The sequence below is a fragment of the Ambystoma mexicanum genome, chromosome 7q (assembly GCF_040938575.1).
Source record: "Ambystoma mexicanum isolate Mex_15411 chromosome 7q, UKY_AmexF1_1, whole genome shotgun sequence".
In the NCBI taxonomy this organism is placed as follows: Eukaryota; Metazoa; Chordata; class Amphibia; order Caudata; family Ambystomatidae; genus Ambystoma; species Ambystoma mexicanum.
The window spans coordinates 1,164,617,379-1,164,643,573 of record NC_090941.1 but is presented as its reverse complement, the minus strand read 5'-3'; the positions used below and the strand labels follow the sequence as shown (position 1 = coordinate 1,164,643,573).

The 26,195-nt window shown below is 45.3% G+C and overlaps 1 protein-coding gene across 4 annotated transcripts in view; it reads left to right on the top strand.

Annotated features, from left to right (window-relative positions):
• Positions 1-26,195, top strand: part of LOC138528725 (zinc finger protein ZFP2-like) — a 189,750-nt gene that overhangs the window by 117,273 nt on the left and 46,282 nt on the right. For all 4 annotated transcript variants that reach the window (XM_069640592.1, XM_069640590.1, XM_069640591.1 and 1 more), the window contains one exon: positions 1,718-1,849. In XM_069640592.1, the coding sequence (XP_069496693.1) occupies positions 1,718-1,849 (132 nt within the window). The remainder of the gene's footprint in view (positions 1-1,717; positions 1,850-26,195) is intronic.

Here is a 26,195-nt window from a genome sequence, read left to right as displayed (position 1 = left end):
GTTTTTGGAAAGGTCTTTCTTGTGTTTTACTCTGCGCACCAAACCAGGTTTGGTTCCTTTGTTCGCCGTCCTTTGGCTGGCTTCTGCACAGAAGCCCTCCTTAGGGGCCCTCCTTAGGCGCCTGAGAGTCTGGGTGGACAGGATGTGAGGGAGCGGTTTTAGGCCCCCTGCACAGGGTCTCCTTGGAGACCCAAGTCGCACTCTAGTTTGATTGGCTAGGTGACTGTCCTGCCAGGACAGTCACCCTGCTGTGTGATTGACAGCCAGGCTGTGTGAATGGGGGAAAAACTGCTTAAAAGCAGGTCTCTGGGACTTGGAAGGCAGAGTCGCCACTGGAACGAGAGAACCAACGAGGAGCTGAAGGAAGACGACTGCTGCAACTACTGGACGTCCCGGTGAAGCACTGCTGCAGGTCCGAATCGCCTGAAACTTCGACAACAGAGGAGATGCGCAAGGAGTCTTCTCCCCTTGAGCCTGGTGGGACCAATCAGCTCACAAAGCCCCTGGACCAGACCCCCTCTTCAGCCTGGTCAAATTTGTTGTGCTACAGGAAACCGGATAGCCAGTGAGAGAGAGTCCATTTGTGCTTTTAAGGAGCGCACTTTTATTCAACACTTTTCTCTGGCTTCTTCCCTGGGCAGTGCAGGACACTCCAGTCTTCCTCCTTCTTCTCACCATGACAGTCGCTTCAGGAACCGTGAGCCTGCAGGAACTGCCAGGAGCTACCGCCTCAGCTACATCCTTCTTCTTCATTTAAGGTGCTGTTCAAATCCGGTCATTTGTTCCGTCCAACCGCGGTGAAAGTGTTTGAAATCTTTCGCCTCTCCGAAGGCTTGTCCTTCTCTTCTCCTTTAAATAACTTTACCTCCGACCAACTTCGTTTTGAACTCTTGGCAAAGACTTAACCGTGAACTACTCTGAACTGTGTGATCCTCTGCAAAGACTCTGAACCATTAACATTGGGCCAGGCCTATTGATTTGAATCCTAGTTGTAGTAAGCCTCTTCTAGATTGCCCTGCCTATCACTTGTTGGTGTTGTTGATTTTGATCACCTTGTCTTTTCCTCCCTTTTAAATTACTGGAGTGCCCTTTTGCTCACACTTCATTTTGAGCTTAACTTGTCCAGAATTGATTGGGGGTTATTGTAGTGTATTAAGATTGTGGTTTTCTGCTGCTTTATATTAGTGAACTGTTTTACAACTGATGGTGTAAATAAATGTATATTCTTTTACTCAGAAACCTTGAATCAGTGTTTGTTTGAACCATAGTAATTACTGTCCTTTGTGTAACTTCTGATACTGCTCACTTTACTCTTGAGATAAGTCTGGCTGCTCAGCCACCGCTACCACTTTACTGTGTAGTACAGGCTTGTACCAAAGGTGAATTTGTACTTGTAGTCTTAATTGTGTGTGGTGTTCCTAAAGGGTACTGCATATAATTCTGCCTAACATGGGGTTTTAGCGTTGGCCTTTCCCACTCTCTCTGTTACCAGCTCTGCAAATGTGCAACACACTGGGCAACAATGGCGATTTGGGCTGGAGCAGAGTTTGTAAAGCGACTGCCTGTGAAAGCAATTGTTTTTTATTTTCAGTTGCCTTGATAGTTTGATTATTTTGCCTTCAGCTTGTGGTTTGTGAGGAACCATTTCATTGATGATTATAGAACCGCATTCCCTTTATTAATTCATTTTGCTCTTTTACTTTTTATTTTAACACAGAGACGTGCAATCAAGCCTAAACCTCCAGATATTTCAAGTAGAGAGGAGACGGCTCCCCTGGCGGACTGCACCGAGAGTGCCATGGAAGAGTTTACACAGTCCAGAAGAGAGATCAAGGAGGCTATGGACAAGGTATTGTGTGTGTGTGTGTGTTACTTGTGAAGACCTGACCTTTAACGCCGAGCGGAGATGCTTCCATGTAGACCATTAAGTTTTGGCATTTGTCTATAGGTGAAACATGGGCTAACATATAGATCTCCAGAATCTACCTAGAGAAGAGGATGATATGCTGCATGAGAATGCCATATGGTCAAACATGTCCTGTGCTGCCCTATCGTAGTCGGGACCCACTTTGGTCATCACTAGTTGGTTGTGTGGCAGCTAGGTCCTTACAAGCAAAGTATAAAATGGAGCACATCCTCGCTTTTCACACTGGGTTCTTGCTAGTAAAATGGGCCCTTAGTTTCCATGTGAGAGTGAGAACAAAAAACAACACTGTGTCTGTTGTATTCGTTAAGATGCACACTATATGTTATTGTGGGGCCTCCAGTTCTGAGGCTGCTCTTTCATTTACATCTACAGCGAATGACTCTGTTACCTTTACTGCCCTCAAACCTTACATTGGGTGCTCTGCTGTGGAAAGGGTGTGAGGGTCTGGGGGGGGGGGGGATCAGCCATCTTTCTGATCTTGGTGTCCACATCAGGGCGGCCTTTTTTACTGGCTAAAGTACTGCTTTGAGAAGAGAAGGACTACAGCATGTACCTGGATACACAGCACATGTGCTGTAGAGAAATGGTATGCTGCAGCTTTGTGTTGTGCCGCTGAACTTGTTCACTTCTGTCTGTTTATCCGATGTTTCCTTGAGTCCAAAATTCAGGACTTTTCCAAGTTACAAATGCTATTTTTGCCAACTGAGGGAGTCTTGCAGGGTCAGTGGAAGAGAAAATAAAGGGCGCCTGGCGGGGACCTGATATGCCCAGGTGGGTATATATATTGATAACACAAATAATCAGGATGCGAGATCCTCACAAAAATCCATAGTTTTTGGACATATTTATTTAAATCTCAAAAACCAGTGTCTTAAATTATTACAAACTTTCGCTAAGCAGGAAAGCGATACCGGACAGTTTTCAATAAAAACATAGGGAAGTGCAGTTGTGCACCCTCATCGGGATGTAGAGGATGAGTACCCTAGTGACAAGCACATGTGAGTATACGAAGTAGGTGACACAAGTAACTCAGATCAGTGCTGCCCGAGGCTGTTCTTCTACCCGGGTGTGGTTTTAAACAAAAACAGTGTACACAACACGAAATTAGAAACACACAACAAAGGGTATTTTCACAGTTGTGCCACAAGTGATCGACACAGTTGTGTTTCAGCCACGATGGCTTAGTAGAAGCTGGTAGTTGTGGTGGCCTTCATCAGGAGAGACTAGTTGAGGAGTCTGTCCGTGGGTAAGATCTGTGGGAGGGCGGAGAACTATGAGGATCTCAAAACGTACATAATGAATTAAGGGTTAGTAAATAACTGCTTATTGGTGCTGGAGAAATACACCAGTGGTGTATTGGAGAACGCAGCTTACCGTCCGACCGGAGTGAGGCGGTATGCTGTCAAAAGACCTGGGTGAAATCCTAGGTCTGGTGGTGTGAAAAGATACACCAATGAGTGTAGATCGGCCGTGCCGGGGAAACCAGATACAAACTGCGCTGGGCTTATGATTAGCCCTTGATCTAGAGAGAGGGAGACACAAAAGTATGCCCCTGTCGGAGCACTATGGTGGCGAGAAGTACAGTTGGTGAAAATCGACGTGTCAAAAGTGCAACAGTCTTGTAATGTACAGGAGAGATGGGGCTCTGGGGCCAGCCGGGGCCTGGCTTACCTGATTCACATTCTTTTAGTTCTTCCTGGGTTCACGGCGGCGATGGAAATGGCTGCCTGCCGGGAATCAGCAGATATGACTGGGGGGGGGGTGGACACGCCCACCATGTGCTGGGCCAATCCCAGTGGGGGTGTGTGGTGGACTCGTGAAGGTGTCGTGTGCACCCTATGATAGGCTTCTTGGTACTGTTACTCAACGGGAGCCATCCCGTGTCTGCGGTGTATGCATCCAGTGTGGAATAGAGTAAAGGAACTACACTGGGATGTATTATGGGAAAGGTAGTCTCTGGGAGGGCATGGGTGATAGGTAAGAGAGGCGAGCGAGCCCGCTGGTGAGGGGCTTGTGTGAATCAACATGACCCTGTGGTCACGTGCAGTAGGAGGACAGTGATGACACAAGCAATAACTCCAAGTTTTCTCTATACATATCCATATATATCTCATTCTGGGAGAAAAACCAGAGCAAACTGAACATGCACGTGTATGATATTACCACATGTGTATTCACGTACATATTTTGCAGAGAAAGTAAAACAGTGCAACACCACAGATTCTTGCTGGCAACGTGTATGAACCATTCAGGCGCATAAAACCATTTGTGTTTGTTGCATATTTTTGCATTTGTGACAACAACTCTAACCTATTGTTGGCACGCGACCAAAGTGGTGTGGTTGGTAAAGGGTCCCACACAAGGGGTACTAGTCATGATTCTAGGGGACTAGTCCCAGAAGTGTTTCCATTCTACTGTAATATTGAGTCCATTCTTTACAGTGTCAAGTCTGTGGACCCATTTCTGCTCCAATCTGGTGAGAGCGAGATTAATATCTCCTCCTCGTTTCTGCAGGGTTAGTTGCTGGAGGACGGTCCATGTAAACTGTTCATGTGTGTGTCCTTTTTTGGCAAAATGCTCAACCAAAGGCTTGTCTTGAACAGAGTTTTTGAGGCAGGATCTGTGCTCATTGATCCACATGGGCATCTGATGACATAAATGACGTACTTGCTCTCGCAGTTCGTGTGACTCCTCATTGTCCACATCAATTTCACCATTGAATGGGATTTCCAGGCCATTTCCATCCAGCAACTAACCCCGCAGAAACGAGGAGGAGATATTAATCTCGCTGGTAACATCCTGACATTTTATGAGGGGAAAATAGTCCCGTAAAAGTTATATGGTATAGAGGATTATGCGGCTTGGACTTTAGATTTCTTGCCATACGTGATTTGGAGGAGAGCCCTTCGGGTCCGGAGCTGCTGTTAGATGTGATTGGTGTGTACTCTCTAAAATATAGGACGTAATGGACATTTTTATCTTTTTTCTATAAAATGTTAGTCCCGGGAAAAAGGAATCTCTTTTTAGTGATTGAAAGACTATTTTGGATGAGAATGGGGACAGATTTATTTCTGAATTTGCCGCTCTTTGCACCAGCCTGGTTTATCATATGGCGATTTAGTGGAGAATCCTGAGCGAGTAAAGCAGGTCCTCAACGTAAGCGACTGGGCCGTGACTATGGTGGAAATGCATATCGTACCTTGCAATCTATCCAGATAAGGTTAGACTGAGCTTCCTAAGATTTAAATGGAACCTGGTCTTAACTAGAGAAGTCTTGGTGAGATATGGCTCGCTGTGGCCTGAGTCGGCGGAGTGTAGATTCTGCAAGGGAAGTAGTCGCAGGGAGTTCCTGAAAACATCTGCTTATATCTTGCCCTGCACTTTAAGGGAAGAGAATTATTTATTTCCAAAAATGTGAACATTTATTAACTTTATTAACATTAAATTCATTTTAGCATATGTGTAATTCAAATTTGCATCGACTAGAGAAGCTCTGCAAGGATGACTTCTCCTCTTGGGTTGGTGGGACCAATCAACCCGAAAGTGAACTTGTCTGGACATCCTCTCGGAGCTGGCTGTGCTTCCATTGCTGCTGCAGGAACCGAAGAGCCAGGGAGAGGAACACCAGATCCAGTACATCGCTTTTAAGGTGGACCTGAACTCCAGGAAGATCCTCCAGACTTCCCTAAAGCAGGACTGACCAAGCCTGAGCCACCTCAACAGTGTGCTGGACCCCAGATGCAAAGAAAGTCTACAGTGGTATTCGAGAGACCGGAGTGGTGCTATTTGCTATAGACGCGAGGAGCTGAAACCCGCTAAATTGAAGTTTGACCTTTGCTGCCGCCGACCTTCCCATTGTAGTGCACAAGTCCCCAGACGTCCTTCCACTTGTCCCTGCGACTAGGCCCAGGAACAACAGGATCTGCAGAGCTACACAGGTACAGAAGCCAGCTGGAATAATTTATTCTAACCAAAGGTACTTTAAACCTAAGAGGACTTACCTCTCATTGTGTAGCCTTACTTGCTCTCAGTTGAGACTTATCTTGGTTTCCATTGCAGAGTTGCTTGTAGCTTTGCTCCTCACAAGCATCCCAGCTTGTGCCCTTCAAGTGTATCTTATTTCTACAGACCTTTCTAAAAACATTGTGCAAGACTTTTACTTACCTGCAAGAAGACCTTCAGCTCTCCTAGACTTTGCTCAACTAAAATTGACTGTCCTGGCTCCCTGAGAGACTCTTCTTACCTCTCACTTTGTGTGTCCTAGCTTTTTAAGTCACCTGAGGGTGTAGGAAGTGTCTGTGTGCCATCACCAATGGGTATCATCTGATTTAGAGAAACAGAATGTGTTTTTGAAGTGTACTAGAAGTGTTAATGTGTTGCTCTCTTATGAAGAAGGCTTATATAACTGACTGTTAAATACATGAGTATAAGTGTTTATTTGAATAACTGTCACTGTGAAACTTTGTGTTACAACCTTACAGCGTACATTGACCTCGCTTGAGATAAGCCTGGCTGCTCAGTCACACTACCAACCTGTGTAGTACAGACTTATACCAACGGTTGGGTTCCCTATTGCCAGGAGGACAAGGTTACTGCACACAATCTTGCCTAACACTGTGTTAGGAGAATTTTCATAAACAGTTGATTTCCCTTACCTACATTTATTATTTTCACCTGGTAAGAGTGTGAGCCTTTTGTTCCTACTCTTACATGGTTTTTGCTATGTGTATTTCTACTTTCTGTGTGATCTTGGGCACTGGAGCCCCACCTACTCCATGTGGACCATTTTTTGTGTGTTACACAGCACCTTCAGTGCAGTGACACAGGGTTGTCTTTGAGACTTCCCCCTGACTCCATTTTTCTGGGGCTGACTACTGTCCGCCAGAAACAGGTAACGTTGCCATTAACTTTATATAGTCACTTTAAACCACAGACCCAGTACACCCCATCTTACATGAAGTATTGGAAAGGGTTAACTCATTCCTTTTTGTCTGTGCCTCTTGGAGCCTTGTTTCGCTCCCTTAACATTAAGACTTGGCTGGTGGCAGTGGTATCTACCCTAACTTTCCTACCGCGATTATCTTATATAAACGTGGTAATGTTTTAGGCTATTATATTAGCCTCGAACATAAACCCGCTTGACCAAATACATTTTATTTTGGTTCCGGCTGGGTTTAGTCACCATTTCTTTTTGTTAAAGTCTTTCTCGTGCTTTTCTCTGCACACCAAACCGGGGATGAATCCTTTGTTTGTGGTCTTTTTGCGGGTTTCTGTACAGAAGCCCTCCTTAAGGCGCCTGATAGTCTAGGTAGGCAGGATGTGAGGCAGGGATCTTCGGACCCATGCCATGGGTTCGCACTCTTGTCTGATTGGTTAAGGGGACTGGTCTTGCCTGGACAGCCACCCTGCTGTGTGATTGACAGCCAGGCTGTATGAATGGGGGAAAACTGCATAAAAAGCAGGTCTCTGGGACTGGAAGAGCAGAGTCGCCACTGGAACAGAAGAACCAAGGAGGAACTGGAAGAAGAGGACCCCTACAACGACTGAACCACCCGGTGAAGCCCTGCTGCAGGTTTGAATCTCCAAATCCGACAACAGAGAAGATCCTCCAGGAAACTTCTTCCCTTGAGCTGGTGGGACCAACCAGTTTGCCCAAACTACAAGCCAGGACCCCTCCTCTGGTCTAATTCGGTGTACAGAGCTACAGTGGGCCGGATAACCAGGAAGGTCGGGCCCTGCTTGGGTTTTAAGGTCTGCACCTTTTATTCATTGTTTGGCGCTGCTGCTGGTTTCTTCCCTGGGTAGTGCAGGACCCTCCGGTCTTCCTACTTCTGATCAGTCCGACAGTCGCTTCAGGAACTGTGAGCCTGCAGGAACCACCAGGAACGTCTTCCTCAGCTACAGCCCCCTCTCCGTTTTGAGGTACTGTGCAAATCAGGTTGTGCGTTTCGCTCAGCTGCGTTGAAAGTGTTTTAAATCTTTCTCTAATCTGAGGGCTTGTCCTTCTCTTCTCTTTGAACTAACTTTTCTACCAACAAACCACCTCCGGAATCTTTACCGCAAACTACCCTGAACTGTGTGATCTTGAGCAAAAGACTTTTGACCCATTGACTTTGGCCCTAAGCCTTTTCTAGCTGATCTCCTCACTGTAGTCCCTCTTGTTCTATTGCCCAGAGTACGTACTTGTTGGTCTTGCCTAATTTCTAATAACTGTCTTTCCCTCCCTTTTAAATTGCTGGAGTGCCATTTTGCTCCCACTTCATTTTGTGAGCTTAACTTGTCTGGAATTCAAGGGAAGTGGTGTGGTGTATTTATGATTGTGATTTCGATCTTGCTTAGAATAGTGAAATGTTCTACAACTGTTCAGTAAATAAATATATATTCTTTTACTTAGAAACCTTGAGTCAGTGTTTGCCGGAATCATAGTAATTGCTGTCCTTGGTGTAACTATTTGTACTGCTCACTTACTCTTGAGATAAGTCTGGCTGCTCCGCTACTGCTACCACTATAACTGTGCAGTACAGGCTTGTACCAAAGGTGAAGTTGTAATGTCACTTGTAGTCTTAATTGTGTGTAGTGTTCCCAAAGGGTACTGCATATAATTCTGCCTAACACACTGACTGATTAGTGGAACAGTTTAATACCTTAAAACATACCTTAAAGAAATTAGTTGAAGCTGACAACAAAAACAAAACTGGGCTATTATGACACCTGGGGCCCTTTTTTCCGCCCGTAAAACACCACAATCCTCAACAGGATTCTCTCCATTTCAACTATTCTATGGCAGAGAACCACAGGATGTCCTTGATATTGTGCGGCAGACTAACGATTAAAGGAACACATGGCTGTGGTTAGGAAAATAGTTCAAACTCATATGGTCAAAGCCCAAGAACATCGGAAAGGTTATGTTTTAATTGTTTTAAATTTTTATTCTGTTGGTTTCAATTAAACCTCTACCCATATACACACACATAGGATTTAGGAAAATATAAAACATACCAAATATTCACAGCAGTATTTACAATATACATTTACAAAAATTAATTTAGTCAAATATTTATAAAATCAATCTTGCATCAATCTCTCCCTCATAAAACAGTCTCACTCATATTATTCCTTCCATGTTCATAACAATTTATCCATTATTATATTAAGAAAATTATACAGTGCGATTATTAACGACACATTTTAACCCCACATCCCCACATCAATCTTAACCAGAATAATAAATGAGCTGCCTACTCCGATCCTACTTAAATAAGAGCTCTAAAGAATTGTAACCTCGATAGATTGCATACAGGCAGATGGAGATGCAGTGCCTTAACGTTTCTTGTGCAAAATGTACATGTAAAGGGGGATAGTGCCTGTTGCGATTTCCAATGTTTGATTTCTTCACCCGTATGTAGCTGGTTTAATCTAAAGCGCATATATAAAGCCTGCACCGTATTACATGGGCATCGTTTCAAATATATTGGATGCAAGTTCTTTTTATGGGGAAAGCTAGCATACTCTACATAGGTGGAATAGGTGCTTATCCTATCAATAGTAATCGACCAATCATAGTTAAAAGGTTTCCGCTTAGCACTCCCTGGACGGTGCACAAGCTCTTCTTCTGATGCTCCAATTGCCATCAAAAGATCCAGCATACTAGCTTCAAAGGATTTAGTCGATTCCAAAGTGCCCTCTCTCATAATTCTGCTCATATCCCAATACAGAGAATTTACCATTGGTGAGATGATCTTCACATAGTTTGTTAGTTATCTCCATTAAAAAAACAGTTCTGAGAGATACCAGACATACTTCATGACGAATAATTGCATTCGGAACACTCGATGAAAGAACAAGCACCTCTTTGTATGGTATTCAGCAGCGTAACCAGATCCATCAGACACATGTCTAAGCCATACAGAAGAACCGGCTCAATTTTCATAGTGTAACATTTGAGAATAGGTCAAATGGAAAATGTACAGACACGATTAAAAAGATATTGTGAAGACAACATGCATAGTTTTCCATCTAGTGTCTTCTTCCACATCTCCCTTGAAGCTGTATTAGAAAGATTATATTCCACATATTTTAGGGTAGGTCCTCGTTCTAGTCGTTCATTGTTCAATGTCCCAACTGTTTGATTTTGATCCATTTGGATGCAGATTGTTTGCCTTGCTTTTGTTTTAGACCCCGAGCAGTTCTATCAAAAAAAATAAAAAATCATCTGAAAATACTAACCTGGCTGCAAATGTATTTGACACATTCCACAATAATTCCACATCAGTGACACATAAATTAAATAGGATCAGAGCTAGAATACAGCCCTGTTTTAGTCCTATTTTTGTTGTTATTTTTCTAGACAGTGCTCCCTCACTAGTTAAACGTATCTGGACCGCGGTATTTCTGTGCAATAGTGCCACCAGCTGTACCAATTTCATCAGTACATTCAGCTTTAACAGTTTTGTCCACAGGATAGAACTTACCAGTCAATCAAATGCACTTGTCATGTCCAACGAAGCCATCAGAAAAGTTATGTTGGGGGTGATCAGGAAGGGTCCCCATGATTATGAGGGGTTCATGTTACGTGCGCCGTATTAATGACTGGGGTGGCGGTGAACTGGGTGCGATGTTGCAAATATATGTGTATCGAGTGTATTTAATTATGGATGGGATATGTTACTGCTTAGTGGTACTGTGTGTCTAGAATTGATACATATTAGAGTTGCACGCGTGCAGAAAGAAACAAGGTTAAAACCGCAAATGTAGCATGAACACAATCTACACGGGGTGCTCGAAAGTACATAGAAACTGGGGGATGGAAAGGGTTTCAATGCACATTTGGAGTGGGGCTTGTCCTGAGTTCCTGCGGTAAAGAAGAAATAACATTTGTAAAACATGCACACATATATATATTTTCTTTTTTGATCACACAGAGAAACACACGAAAAAAGTTTTAAAAGGGTTTACATAAATCTGCACGTAAGTGAGGTTTTGTGAGTTTATTCAGACTTTGCAACTAGCAGTTGACGGATGCATTTCACGTAGCTGAGCCTTTCTCGTTTCGGGCTTGGGGTTTGACGGAAGAAAGAATGAGTCATCCAGTAGAAGGTCAGCTTGCGAACACGACAAAGGTTTATGGTTTAACAGTTCCATAAAGGAACAGATGTGTTCTCACTCATTGCATTGAAGTCATTTAGAGGGAGTGGACCATTTGCTCAGGTCATCAATAAAGATGGTGCCCGAGGCCATTGTTAGGGAGAATTCTCTGTTTAGGCTGAATTTCCCTACCTAGTGAGTCCCCCAGCAGCTTTGCTGGATTTCTGGGGTTTAATTTTTTTCTCCTGCCAAGAGTGAGACTCTTTTACCCTCACTCTTGGACATGTTGAAGTGTGTTTTCTTGGTTAAACCTTGTGTTGAATGGGCTATGGGGTCTCTTACTCCATAGGGCCTCATGTATTTTTGTGATGTGGGTCACACAGCACCCTCTGTGCCGTGACCCAGGGGTGTCCTAGGGACTCCCCAACATAGACTCCATACCCTGGGACTGACTACTGTCTCCCAGGGCATGTAAAGTCACCAAAGACTTTGCTAGTCTTGAATCCTGAACAGAACCAGTACAAACCATCATATTGTGGACGTACTGGCTGGGGCAATTCGATTGCCCCAGGGTCTGTTAGTCGAGGGGGCACGTCTCCGTCCCCCCTGATCGAGTTTTGGCTGGTGGCAGTGGAAACTACTTTTTATATTCGACCGCGAATATTTCCCTATGGGATTTCCCATTGTTTTAGGCTAACACATTTAATTATTTATTTACGGTAGCCTTAAACATACCGCCGGTTTATATATTTATTTTTATAACTCCGGTTGGGACTTTTTGCCAAAACTTGATTCTAAAATGGCGTTGGTGTTCGCCTCTGTAACTCTGACCCAAAGTGGAGCCCTTTGTTCCACTTTTGGCGGGCTTCTCCACAGAAGCCCTCCAAAGTGGTGCCACTCTGTCTGGGGTACTTAGGAGGGGGGGAGGGGGATTTAGGCACCCTGGACTGAGTTACCTTGGTAACTCAAGTCGCACTCCGTCCTGATTGGCCCAAGTGGTGAGCCGCCCGGCTCACCACTTAGCATGTTTGAGTGACAGCTAGGCTGGGTGAATGGGGGTTTGCTGCATAAAAGCAGGGCTTTGGGGACTGGGACTTCAGAAGTCGCCACAGGACCAAGAATCCGACGAGGGAAGAGCTGAGCCGACCTGCTTCGACGACACCACCCGGTGGAGCCCTGTTGAACCGTCTCACCACTTTTTCCCGACGACCGAGGAGAACTCTTAACGGAGTGGCTCCTTCCCTTGACTGGTGGGGACAACCAGTTTTCGCCTTCTTTCCGTTCTTTGAGGTATCTCGTGGCCGCCTTGCCTGTGCCAAGCACCCCGGCAACCGGAATACCACACTTTACCCCCATACCGCGAAAGTCGGTACCAACCCTTTAACCGGAGGACTCCGCGGCTGGTTTCTTCCCGGGCAGTGCAACGACCCTCTTCTTCTGCTCTTCAGCGAGAACTTCTTCTCCCCTGACCGACGTCGAGCCCTGCTGCCACTGCCTGGAACAACTGCCACCGCTGGAGGATCCTTTCCGCTTAAGGTACTGTGTTCTGCCTGGCTTCCCTTGCTACCGACTGTACGGGGTAGATTTAGTCCCCGGCTTTCGAACCTGGGAGTGCCTGGGACACTTTGGCTAAACTTTCTGAGCCACTCTAACCTCTTTTTGACTCTTTGCAAGACTTTGAATCTCTAACTAACAGTGTGATCTTGGGCACATTTTCGCTCCGGCTACCCTAAGAGTGGGCCCTGCCTAGTGACTTTTGCTCACCTGTGACTTTATTCTTCTTTAAGCCTATTGCAAGTGCTCTGGACCTTAGAGTGGTGTGTCTAAACCATTTCTGCTTTTTCTCTCCCTTTCTTGGAAACTACTAGAGTGTCATCTAACGTTAAGCACTCACCTCTGTTTTAATTAAGTGGTGTTTACTTAGAGTTGTCTAGATAGGAGAAAGGATTGAATCTACTTTCATTATAACTGTGTTGAAGTGCTTTTACTATATTTTTGCTAGAGTGTTTTTAACTTATGTGTATTTTAAATAAATAACTATATACTTTTGAAACCAAGCTCTGGTCAGTGTTTGCTTGTGCTATTGTGTTTTGGTACATATTGTGTATACTTTACATACTGCCTAACTCTTCTTGAGAGAAGTCTGACTGCTCAGCCACAGCTACCAGGTAAATCTGGGTGGTACAGACTGCTACCAAAGGGGTTTACTGCTCTACCTGTAGTCTTAAATCTTTTGCAGTGTTCCCCAAGGGAACTGCACAGGTTTCTGCCTAACACTGGTGTACAGCGGTGGGATTTGTATTGAGTATACATTTTATTGTGCTTTAGATACCTTAGTGCAACTAACCACAAAGCTTAGCACTGAAAAAGTAAAACCTCTAACATGTCAGTTATAGAAAGCTATAGTCAAGAGTCCCTTGCAGCCAAAACTGCTGATTGTTTAAGAGTGCTCTGTAAACATAAGGATCTCCTGACTAAGGGCAAGAAAATGGAGCTGATTGAAAGATTGTTAGCTAACCAAAGTCTGGGTGATGGTTCAGAGGAACCTACCACTCCAGCAACTGTAGATGACAGTGTTGAAGTTAACATGGAACAAAATGTTGATGTTTCTGAGGAAGAGTCAGAAGAGGAGGGTGAGGCTGTTGTAACTGTCCCCCCTAGGCCTCTGCCTGCTCTACCTGCTGTGCCTACTGGACCTTTACCAGGTCCCACATTTAGTCCTCAGTACTTTGAACTAGAGAAAATGAAGCTAGAATTGGAGTATAAGAAACTGAATGCTCAAACTGACAAAGAACTAAGGCTAAGGGAAATGGAGCTCAAGTATGACTTAGAAATGAAGAAATTATCTGTTGAGAATGTTTCTCTCTCTGGCTCCTCTAGAAGTTCCAGTCCTAAAAGACCCCGGATGCCTAAAGAATTGGTTGGTATGTATGAGCCTAAGTTGGATGTGTTGGATTGGTTGTCTCTGTTTGAATACAATCATGGGCTCCAGAACATCACAGGAAATGACTTACTCACCTGGTTGTTCTCTAGGCTTCCCCCTGTTGCAACTGATGTGGTAATGGAGATGGGGGAGGAGGATAGGAAGGACTATGAATGTGTGAAACTAGCTTTGATAGCTAGGTTTGGGAAGACCCCTTCCCAGTATCTTAAGAGGTTTAGGAGCCTCAAAAAGCATGATGGTACCCCTTGGGCTACCTGGGTGAATGAATGTTTGAAAAACTTAGAGGGATGGATTAAGGGTTACAAGGTGAACACTTATGAAGGTATGAAGAATTTGTTTATGTTGGAGACTATTTATGATGCCTGCTCTCCTGAGCTCAGACAACACTTGGCTGATTCCAGGGAATTAGATTCCCGGAAGCTAGCTAAGGCTGCTGACTTGTGGGTTGCCAACAGGGCCACTCACAAGGATTCTGGGGTAACTCAGAAGAAGGATGGGGAAAAACAGCCTAAAAAAGACTCCAAAGAGAATTCTAATAATTCCTATCCCAAAGAGGGCCCCAAACCACAAAATAACCAGGGTAAGCCACATGGGAAACCTAGTCAGGCTACTGTACCTTCTGGCCACAAGCCAGAAGGAGGTCAGAACAAGCCACCCTTCCATAGAGCATTTGGACAATGCTATGTCTGTCAGGGTACTGACCATATCAAAGGAGATCCCAAGTGCAAGGGTAAACCTGCAGGGATCAGCACAGTCTCCTTAGCCTTCACTCCTGAGGATGAAGTACAGATGGCTAGTGCCCACTTTGAACTCTTTGCTGAAGAGCCCTTGGGTCTTCAAGCAACTGTAAACTTAGAGCCTATGGGTCTGGTTAGTCCCCAGAATAGGGTTGTGTATAACTCCCTACCTGTTAACTCTAAGGTGTATTATGTGGACAGTGTTCTTGTCAATGGCCAGGATACTCCTGCCAGGAGAGACACTGGGGCCAGCAGAACAGTAGTGGATGAAAGCTTCTTTCAACCTGAAGATGTGGCCAAAGCACCCAAAGGTCCCACTAGGATGTCTGGAGGCCCTGTCCAAATGGTTCCTATTCTACCAGCCCTCATTCAATGTAACAACATGACAGTAAGGATCCCTGTCAGTGTTCAGGCTGAGGTACCTGGGAAGGTCCTGTTAGGGAATGACCTAAGAACTCTAGGAGTAGTGTCACATACCCCCAGGCCTCCCAGTATGGAGAAGCAGAACTTAACCAAATTGGCTAGGAAGGCTACCTTGAAGGACCCTTCTAAGCCTGTGGGACCCTCTACTGAGAACCCCACTACAAGCCCTGGTGTTAGTAAGTTGACCTCTAACCCAGGCACATTTCAGGATAGTATGCTAGGAACATGGGCGCCCCAACCAAGCTCCATCATTGTTCCCCTAGTCTCAGAGTCTCTGACTCCCCCTGCTTCTGAGGAAGAGGTGGATAGACCAACTAGGCCCCTATCTAGACCCGAGAGAACTGGTAATTCTCAGTGCTGGTGGAAAACCAGAAAAGAAAAGTCTAAGGCCAAAAACCTTCAGACTGTTGGACCTTCTACTGAAGACCCCAACTCAAATCCTAATATTAGGGGGGAAACTCCAAAAATAGGTAAGGGTAGATCTAAGAGGAAGGGGAAGCAGGTACATTGCCTAACCCCAACCCCTCCAACCAAGAGGCCTAAGACCCAACCTGCTCCCACAAGAGAGGTGGTGAGGAACCTTGGAGGCCCCTCTAGATCTAAGGGAATCCTTTATAAGGACCCCTTCAAAAAGCCTAACATAGGTTCAGAAGTTGTCCCAACTTCTGAGGGACTGGTCAACCAGATCCCCTATAACAAAAAGACTGATGTTCCTCAAAGGGTTTGTAGGTCCTTTAGCTTGCAAAAGAAAACCTTTGAGTTCTCCCTTAAGCAAAGGTCAAGGTGTCACCATCAAAATGCTGATGGACTCTCTAGGATGTATATCATCGACTAGAGGTATGAGGTTCATCCAGGAGTGGATTAAATCCTCCTGTCCCTTAGTCTGGGGGGGGCGAGTGTTAGGGAGAATTCTCTGTTTAGGCTGAATTTCCCTACCTAGTGAGTCCCCCAGCAGCTTTGCTGGATTTCTGGGGTTTAATTTTTTTCTCCTGCCAAGAGTGAGACTCTTTTACCCTCACTCTTGGACATGTTGAAGTGTGTTTTCTTGGTTAAACCTTGTGTTGAATGGGCTATGGGGTCTCTTACTCCATAGGGCCTCATGTATTTTTGTGATGTGGGTCACACAGCACCCTCTGTGCCGTGACCCAGGGGTGTCCTAGGGACTCCCCAACATAGACTCCATACCCTGGGACTGACTACTGTCTCCCAGGGCATGTAAAGTCACCAAAGACTTTGCTAGTCTTGAATCCTGAACAGAACCAGTACAAACCATCATATTGTGGACGTACTGGCTGGGGCAATTCGATTGCCCCAGGGTCTGTTAGTCGAGGGGGCACGTCTCCGTCCCCCCTGATCGAGTTTTGGCTGGTGGCAGTGGAAACTACTTTTTATATTCGACCGCGAATATTTCCCTATGGGATTTCCCATTGTTTTAGGCTAACACATTTAATTATTTATTTACGGTAGCCTTAAACATACCGCCGGTTTATATATTTATTTTTATAACTCCGGTTGGGACTTTTTGCCAAAACTTGATTCTAAAATGGCGTTGGTGTTCGCCTCTGTAACTCTGACCCAAAGTGGAGCCCTTTGTTCCACTTTTGGCGGGCTTCTCCACAGAAGCCCTCCAAAGTGGTGCCACTCTGTCTGGGGTACTTAGGAGGGGGGGAGGGGGATTTAGGCACCCTGGACTGAGTTACCTTGGTAACTCAAGTCGCACTCCGTCCTGATTGGCCCAAGTGGTGAGCCGCCCGGCTCACCACTTAGCATGTTTGAGTGACAGCTAGGCTGGGTGAATGGGGGTTTGCTGCATAAAAGCAGGGCTTTGGGGACTGGGACTTCAGAAGTCGCCACAGGACCAAGAATCCGACGAGGGAAGAGCTGAGCCGACCTGCTTCGACGACACCACCCGGTGGAGCCCTGTTGAACCGTCTCACCACTTTTTCCCGACGACCGAGGAGAACTCTTAACGGAGTGGCTCCTTCCCTTGACTGGTGGGGACAACCAGTTTTCGCCTTCTTTCCGTTCTTTGAGGTATCTCGTGGCCGCCTTGCCTGTGCCAAGCACCCCGGCAACCGGAATACCACACTTTACCCCCATACCGCGAAAGTCGGTACCAACCCTTTAACCGGAGGACTCCGCGGCTGGTTTCTTCCCGGGCAGTGCAACGACCCTCTTCTTCTGCTCTTCAGCGAGAACTTCTTCTCCCCTGACCGACGTCGAGCCCTGCTGCCACTGCCTGGAACAACTGCCACCGCTGGAGGATCCTTTCCGCTTAAGGTACTGTGTTCTGCCTGGCTTCCCTTGCTACCGACTGTACGGGGTAGATTTAGTCCCCGGCTTTCGAACCTGGGAGTGCCTGGGACACTTTGGCTAAACTTTCTGAGCCACTCTAACCTCTTTTTGACTCTTTGCAAGACTTTGAATCTCTAACTAACAGTGTGATCTTGGGCACATTTTCGCTCCGGCTACCCTAAGAGTGGGCCCTGCCTAGTGACTTTTGCTCACCTGTGACTTTATTCTTCTTTAAGCCTATTGCAAGTGCTCTGGACCTTAGAGTGGTGTGTCTAAACCATTTCTGCTTTTTCTCTCCCTTTCTTGGAAACTACTAGAGTGTCATCTAACGTTAAGCACTCACCTCTGTTTTAATTAAGTGGTGTTTACTTAGAGTTGTCTAGATAGGAGAAAGGATTGAATCTACTTTCATTATAACTGTGTTGAAGTGCTTTTACTATATTTTTGCTAGAGTGTTTTTAACTTATGTGTATTTTAAATAAATAACTATATACTTTTGAAACCAAGCTCTGGTCAGTGTTTGCTTGTGCTATTGTGTTTTGGTACATATTGTGTATACTTTACATACTGCCTAACTCTTCTTGAGAGAAGTCTGACTGCTCAGCCACAGCTACCAGGTAAATCTGGGTGGTACAGACTGCTACCAAAGGGGTTTACTGCTCTACCTGTAGTCTTAAATCTTTTGCAGTGTTCCCCAAGGGAACTGCACAGGTTTCTGCCTAACAGCCATGTCTGGTGGTCAATTGTTTTCCCAGGTTGAAACTAGAGGCTTTATGTGCTGGAGTAGTAGTCGCATACATTAGTATGTCTTAAGAGGAGCCAGGCGTCTGGGGCGGATGAGATCACAAGAAAACCTGTTTGTTCAACCCTTCCTCATATTGCTACAATATCCGAGTGGACAATGTGCAAATCGCACTTAAGGTTAAAGGCTCTAGGCCAGTTGTTACTAAGTAGTGAACTATGTTATATGTAAATGTTTCATGATGTCACGACCTACCACGGACCAATCCCCAGCAAAGGTGGACTTTGAATATGATCTGAAGATGGTCATCAGGATTGTTAACAACCAATTAGAGACAATGAATATCTAAAAGATAGAAGCTCTTTGTAAATATTCTTCCCAATCATGTTTGAGGTGTGGGTAGTAAAAACATATCTGGGTGTGTTTTAACTTGTGATATAATGTATACAAATATCAATTGATGTGGTCCGTTGAGACTTGAGTTGGTTTGGTTCCACGGGACTATCCATCTGCTCCCCGGATTTTTGTACAATAAACCTCACTTTACGTACAAAACGTGGTGGACCCCAGTTTGGGCATAGATAATTGGGGGTCTGCCCCAACAGTTACCATGATAGGAAAGCTTTGCTTGGGTCCTTTTCAATTGGATAACAAGGCCTTGTTCTCCTTCCTTCAGCTGAGAATATGATGTTTCCCAAATGGTATAGTCCCTATGAAGTGATAGAACAGGACCATATGATTATCGAGTATCACAACCTGACCGAAGAATTAAGACCCATATCTATTGTGTAAATCTCCTCAAGGAGTGGAGGGAGAACCCTTTAGAAGATCTCACAGTAGTATTGACGAGTGTGCATTCCAATTAATCAAATAGTAACAGCCTGATTCCTTCTGAGCTGCCTCAAAACTGGAAGGAAGATCTATTGGACTTCCTAGAACTGTCGGGGGGAAATTCTGCCGGGGTCGGCCGGGCCGTCCGCAGACCTCCGGGCAGGGAGGCCCCAACTCCTCCCGTGTATATCTCGGATCGAGACAGAGTATGAGGCACACACAAGGAGCAAGGCAACTTCTGCTGTTTATTATGCAAACGGCAGGGATGGGTCAAGGAGCGTACGCGTTCGTCCTGACACACACACAATCGTGGGGCTCGCAGGCCCTTTTTACTGTAATATGACGCGCTACTTGCGTCACTTCAAAAAGTTAACAAAAAACCTATCGCCACTCTTAATTGGTTGCTCGAGTGGTAGGGTTAGTATAGTACACATATAGAGAATGATATTAGTGGTCAAGGTGTAGTCAGGTGGTATATCTGGGTTGTCCCTATAATTAGATACATAAGAATTGTTACATGAAGACTCCTGAGGATTGGCTAATGTTACTGACGTCTGAGATAAGAGCCCCATGTTCTGATTGGTGCATCCGTGAGCTCCCCAGCCTGGGACCACCGTTGTTCCCAGCTCTCGGTGTACCTGTGTTTGCAACAATGTTTCAATATGGGTACGTGCAGACAATGTGAGGATTTATTCATAGGTGGAAGGCTGACCGCTCCCACTGTAGCAGATGTCCATTGAGCCTTTCAAGTGTATCGGCCTATGTCTCGTAGCGAGGGACCCAGACGCCTTTCTTTCTCCTGGGCTTTGGCATCTCGTCAGGTTCGGCTTGGTCACGTGAGGCGGGACCGTGTTTGAGGCAGAATTCTGCACAATTAATATTGCTTTTCCACTGTGTGTCTGGTTTAATTTGTAGATATGACTTTAACGTTGGTACGCGGAGTGCAAGGTTGCAACATCATGCCTTTGATGATTTGTTCTTGGATGTGGGTTTGCAACATTGCGACCTTGGCTGGTTGCTCCACCAGGCTCATTCTGCGGGATCAGCAACCTGACTTTTGCTTTGTTAATGTCCACGGGAACTCTTGCCTGAGGCCTACTTGGGCCTGGTGTATAAGTGATCCATTTCGGGCATGGGTGCTTTAGGTTATAGTGGCGTATATTTCCATGACCAGTATCGTGTTTCTATTATACCTCTCATGGTGGTAACGGGTTTCAAGAGAAGCGTGAGCAAGCGGCGTTATAGATGAGTTCATGATGCATCTTGCGTTTCTGCATTCTGAAAGCCTATGTAAAAATAATAAAGATGCACGTCCGTGAATATGCCTGTCGCCTACGTCAGAGCACTGAGTATGTTCTTCGTGTAGATTGTTGTGGGAATGTTAGGTGTGTATATTTGTACAGATGTGCTTCCAGTTGTCTAGGTCTTCATGGCATCTCTAACGACGTGTGGTTTTTAGTCTAGCTGATCCGAGCCGCAGGTGTCGGCATGGCCAGTGCGGGCTGCTGGGCAAACAGGTGGACACATCCGTATGTTCCTGTACCATGGTACCTGGTCGTCTGGTAACTGGACAAACTCTTCTCGCGGCGGGTGTCTGGGCCGTGACCCTCTAGGCCAAGCGCGAGAGGTGAAGGACGGGAGCCTGGTCTTCCATTCTCCCACTTCAGTCCCCCCTCTGGTCGACTTGTCGACCACAAACATATCCTTCTCGTTATCTCCTCTTACCCTCCATATCTTAGTTATCCCTCCGAGATGTCCATAATGGTTTACATGATCTTCAAACGACCAATACATGTATTCACATGTTCCTCCAGGAGTACAGTATACCCATCTTCCTATGTAGCTCCTGGGGTTCCTTGGGTTCTCGATCTTCACTGATGGTGGATCTAGATGGTTGGTGATGATTTGTGTGCGCAGCTTCTCCCTCTCTTGTATTATCACCCCTGTATGCTGACCATCATCTGCTGGCATCAAGGGGTGCATTCCCACCATTTCCAGCAACTCGTCAGCCGTGCGTGCCTTTCGGGCTTTCCAAAATCTAATTATGATCAGAGTAGCTCCAGCCAAAATAGTACACCCCACTATTATTTTCAGTCCATCCGACAGCCAAGATGGCATCCATGACCATAATAGTGAAAACCAGCTCTTATCCTTGTTTACACCGTTACTCTCGTCCATCATTTTAGAGTGCATCTGGGCCAATTGTGAAACTGCTTCTGTCAGTGTACCATTGTCGGCATCGTTGGCAGGTATGAACGTGCAGCAAGATTGTCCTATCTTTGCACAAACTCCTCCTTCCATTGCTGTGAGAAGGTCCAGTACATATCTGTTCTGTAGTGCTACCATCCTTACAGCTCGCAGCTCCTCTTTAATTGCGTTGAACCCATTTACTGTTGAATTGATGGTCATCATTAGTTCCCATCTTGTTATTTGGAGCCATTTTGCGTTTGCGTATGCCTGCAGTCCCGGATGTATTATTGAGGAGAAAAACATTGCTGCTCTGCTGAATAGTCTGTGTTCTGGCGGTATTGACGTTAGTTCCGTTTCCGACCTTCCCCACAGGTAATTTCCTGTCAGTGGCTCTCCTTGTCGTTTTCTCCTATTTAGGACAGTATCCTCGCTGTTGGTCTTGTTCTCTTGCTCCTTCTGGAGTGGTGCAGATCTCTTTCGTCTCTTATCCCCTTCATCCATTTTAGGAAATTTCGCCACATTGACATGCTTCTTAGGTACCACTAGTGATGGTACATTGACGTGTACCATTGTGCACACACCATTCCACAGGGGAGGCAGTGTATGATATGCCTTTTCTCCGCAGGCCCAATAATGGTCCATTATTACTGCTGTTCCCGCACCCCCCTCAGGTAACTCCATCACACTTGCACAATTGGTGTTATATCCTACATCCACCTCTCCTTTATGCTGGTAGCATACTTTGGGCGCAGTCAATGGTAATATTGTTATTGGGTCTTCATCTTCTTCTACCCACGTGAGCATTGGTACGTACTTGATCCACGTCGTCCAACATCGATGATTGTGTGTCTCGATGGTTGAGATAGTTTCTTTTGTTACCATGTTGCTGCCAATTACTCCTATCTCCCAGCTGTTGTCCAGATACACCTTTCCTGTTATCGTCAGTAGCGGCCTTTCCCAGCATCCTTGTTTACCCGGAACTTCAGTGGCGTACCAATCACATGGTAGATACTGCAGTGTTACCTTCTTTGTTTCTCCTTTTGCAGGGCCACTTGTTATGTACCTGAATGCTTCGGCATGTAAACTGGTCTTGTGATAACTCAGATAGGTCTTGAGGAAGTTGTTTTCATATGGGTATGAGTCTCGCGTTTTCCATGTCATGTGCACTACTGTTCCTTGAAATCTTCCTTTCGTTTGGAACAGGGCCAAATATATTATGCACTGTGCTGTTTTTTCATCTATTTCTGTGGCAACAAATGTTCGTGAGGCGCTCATGGCGTATGGTATTAATGAGCAAACGTAACAGCTATCCTCAGTTGTCTGCTTACCAATGCGGGTCATGTGCTGGTACCATATGTTGTTTGTGACGTGTGCTGAATCTTGTACATAATTATCAATACCTTTATTGTCTGAGTATGTGCTGCGTTTAACTCTATTTTGCTTGGGTGCAATGTTACTATTACCACCTGACGTAACACCTGTTGCAGCAGAGGGCGGGGGTATATTAAGTTTGTGCGCAGCAATAAAATCGATAGCATAGCTGTACTGCCAGACAGAGGCAGCCAAGAACCCGGTGATCATAAAAATCCCTATTATTTTTATTACATATGCTAATTTCACCGGCATTTTGCTCTTACCTTGCTGCAGTCCTGGCAGCTTATTCTTGCGACGTTACAGTTGCCCGCCTAAAAATTCTCAAAAGTGCTTGTTATTAAATGTTAGTTTTAAGCTCTCCCTATCAAGTAGTCATTCAGTGCCCAGGCGAAGAGCTGCTCCCACGCTACTCTAAGTGATGGGTCTCTTAAGACCGGCAAGTATGGGTGGAGGTGGGGCATGTGATATTCTATGGCCAGGAGGAAGGCTGTGTAGTAGACACGTACCCTTCTCCTTTTTAAGTATGTTGGCCTCTTTATTTCGTATACGAACTGGTGTGACAATTCTTCTGGGTAGTTATCGTCTGGCAGCACCATCTACACCTGCACACTGAATTTGTTAATTAGCTTTCTTAACAATACAATATTACGCAGTTCCTGTATGTGCGAGAGAAAAAAGAGAACATTCACGTGTTTACATGTGTATTAGTGCAAGCATGTCCTTCAGTTTTAGTTACAACTGTACTTGGTAGTCAATGGGGGGGTTTGTGCTCAAATGGCGGAAGTATTTTTACTCTTTGAGCGAGTGATCATGGGGTGGGCAGTATGGGGATCACTCCCTTCTTCGTCAGTTATTGTCTCCGAGGGAACAATTGGGTCGTTGTCTGTGGTGGAACTTTCTTCCGCTGTAGGGGATGTGGTTGCTGTTCTTCCAATGGATCTGTCGTTGGCGCTGGGGCGGGTCTGCAGTTTGTAGATCTTTACGTCATGTAGGTGGTTCCAGGCACGCTTATCCTTTAGTTTTACTGCTCTTGTTGATACGTCCTCTACCAGATGGGGGCCAGTGAACCTCTTCTGGTTCCACTTCCTATTGAAATTGCGAAGTAGTACGTGGTCACCTTTGGCAAGTTTGCACAAGTTCTCCTTTCCCAATTCTGTATTTTCGTCTTTTTCTTGGTTGCTGGTAGACCCGCCCCGTGTGCGCTCGAGCTGTTGAGACACAAACACGACACTAGTAATCAAAGAAGACACATATTGATACATTTCATCACCTAACACATTCGCTGAACTTTCGTGGTCGGTGAATGCCCTTGACGTTGGTGTTAGGGGAAGGCGCATTTGGCGTCCAGTAACCACTTCGTGTGGGGTGAGGTGGTGGTCGGACCCTGGCCTGTTTCTAAGTTCAAACAATGCTAACGGAAGGCAATACAACCAACTTTTCTTTGTTGTTTGTTGTATTTTAGCAATTGCCTCCTTCAATAAGCCATTCAGGCGTTCACATACACCATTAGCCTGTGGGTGGTATGCACATGCAAATTTGTGTTTAATGTTCAGCAGGGATGTGATATGCTGGAACATTTCGTTTGCGAAATGGGGCCCGTTGTCTGATCTTAACACCTCGCACACTCCCCACCTGGGGAAGACCTCCCTTACTATGAATTTGGCTGCTCTAAACGCATCAGGGTGTGAACAGGGCCCTGCTTCAATCCACCTAGAAAATGGGCATACTACTACAATCATATACCTATTACCTTGACATATGTTGATCATATCAACATAGTCAATGTGAAGGTGCCGAAAAGGTCCTTCTGGCCGGGGTATGATACCTCTTATCACTTTTAAAGTATGACCGGCCGTAAACTGTTGACATGTGAGGCAATTGCTGATAAAATTTGACACATGAGAGGTTAACTCGGGACAAAACCAATCTTCTCTAATTCGTGCTGCAATTATTTCCTTGCCTGTATGGGCAGGGTGATGTAATTGGCTCAGGGCGGTATTTAACAGTGCCAACGGTATTACAACTTTCCCAGTGCCACCCTGGCGCCATAGTGCGTCAGTTGGTGACATTGTGCATCCTCTTTTCACCCATACTTCTTTTTCGGCCATTGGTGCAGCCGCTTGTAGTTCCATAATCTGTGTGGCTGGGAGATGGGTGTACCCTTCTCTTATTAACATCTCCCTAGCTATTCCCCTCCCTCTCCCTCTCTGTGAGTCTGTGGGGTTCCATATCTCACCAAAATATGCAGCATATTTCGCATGTGCGTCTGCTGCTGCATTTCCTTTTGATACGTAGTCTTCTCCATTTGTGTGTGCGGTGCATTTTACCAGGGCTAGTTCTTGGGGGTCGTTTATTACTTCAATTAGTTCAGCCAACAAGAGGGCATGTTGTACTGGAGTGCCATCAGCTCTCCTAAACCCTCTTCTTCTCCATTTTGATAGCCCTGAGTGGACAGTTGATGTAACATATGCACTGTCAGAATATATAGTTACTCTTTTATTAAAACTTTCCTTTAATGCCAATATTAGTGCAACGAGTTCCGCGGCTTGAGCAGAGTAATGCTGTGGTAATTGTACACACTTCATAGCCACACACACCGGCGCCTCCATCATTTTTACTACTGCTGCCCCAGTCCTTCGTATCCCATCTCCTTGATCAATAGTTGATGACCCATCAATAAACAAAAGCTCACCTCCCTCTAGTGCGTTTTCTTCAACTTTCCTAGTACATGAGTACATTTCAGTTACTTGGGTGCAGTCGTGGGCGTAATCTCCCTCTTCAATAACTAGGAACCTTGCAGGGTTAACCGTGCTACATCTAACAATTGCTAGTTCAGCTTTAGACAAAATAATCTCATAACCTGATGCCCTCTGTGTTGTTAGTGTGGACTTAGGTTTATTCAATATCGCAAATAATGCATGTTCCACAAATAGTGTAGTTGGACACCCCATAGTTATTGCTGATGCTTTTTCTACTGCAAAAGCAGCTGCAGCGAGACTTTGTTCACAAGAGAAGTGGCCTAACATTATAGGGTCTAAGTGACCGCTGTAAAATGCTACTGGTTTATAGCCCATGCTAGTTTTTTGGGCCAACACTGCTTTCATCACTGCTGAGTCGCAATGTGAAAATATAAAGAAGCGCCGCTCATAGTCTGGGGATGCCAGTACTGGAGCAGTTGATATCGCGTCCTTTAATTCGTCAAATGCCTCCCTCATTTCCATAGTCCATCCCAACTTTTTCTCCCCTTTATTTGCTTCCTTCAAACCCTCAAGCAGGGGTCCTATGTATGAGCTGTAATCAAATACCCATGCTCTACAGTAGTTGCACAGCCCCAGAAATTGCTGCAGTTCTCTCACAGTCTGTGGCACGGGAGTGCTTGAGATGGCCTGTGCTCTTTGTGGTGCAATCCTTCTTCCATGTTGAGATATCAGTTGGCCAATGTAAAGTACCTGTTCCTGACAGTATTGTATCTTTTCCATGTCTACCTTATACCCCTTTTCAGCCAATATTGTCAACATTTTTAAGGAGTCCTCTCTACATTTGCTTTCGTTTGTACTGCAAATTATTAAGTCATCCACATACTGTAACACTGTGCTTTCCACCTCAACGTTACCCAAATCCATCTGTATTACTCTATTGAAAATTGAG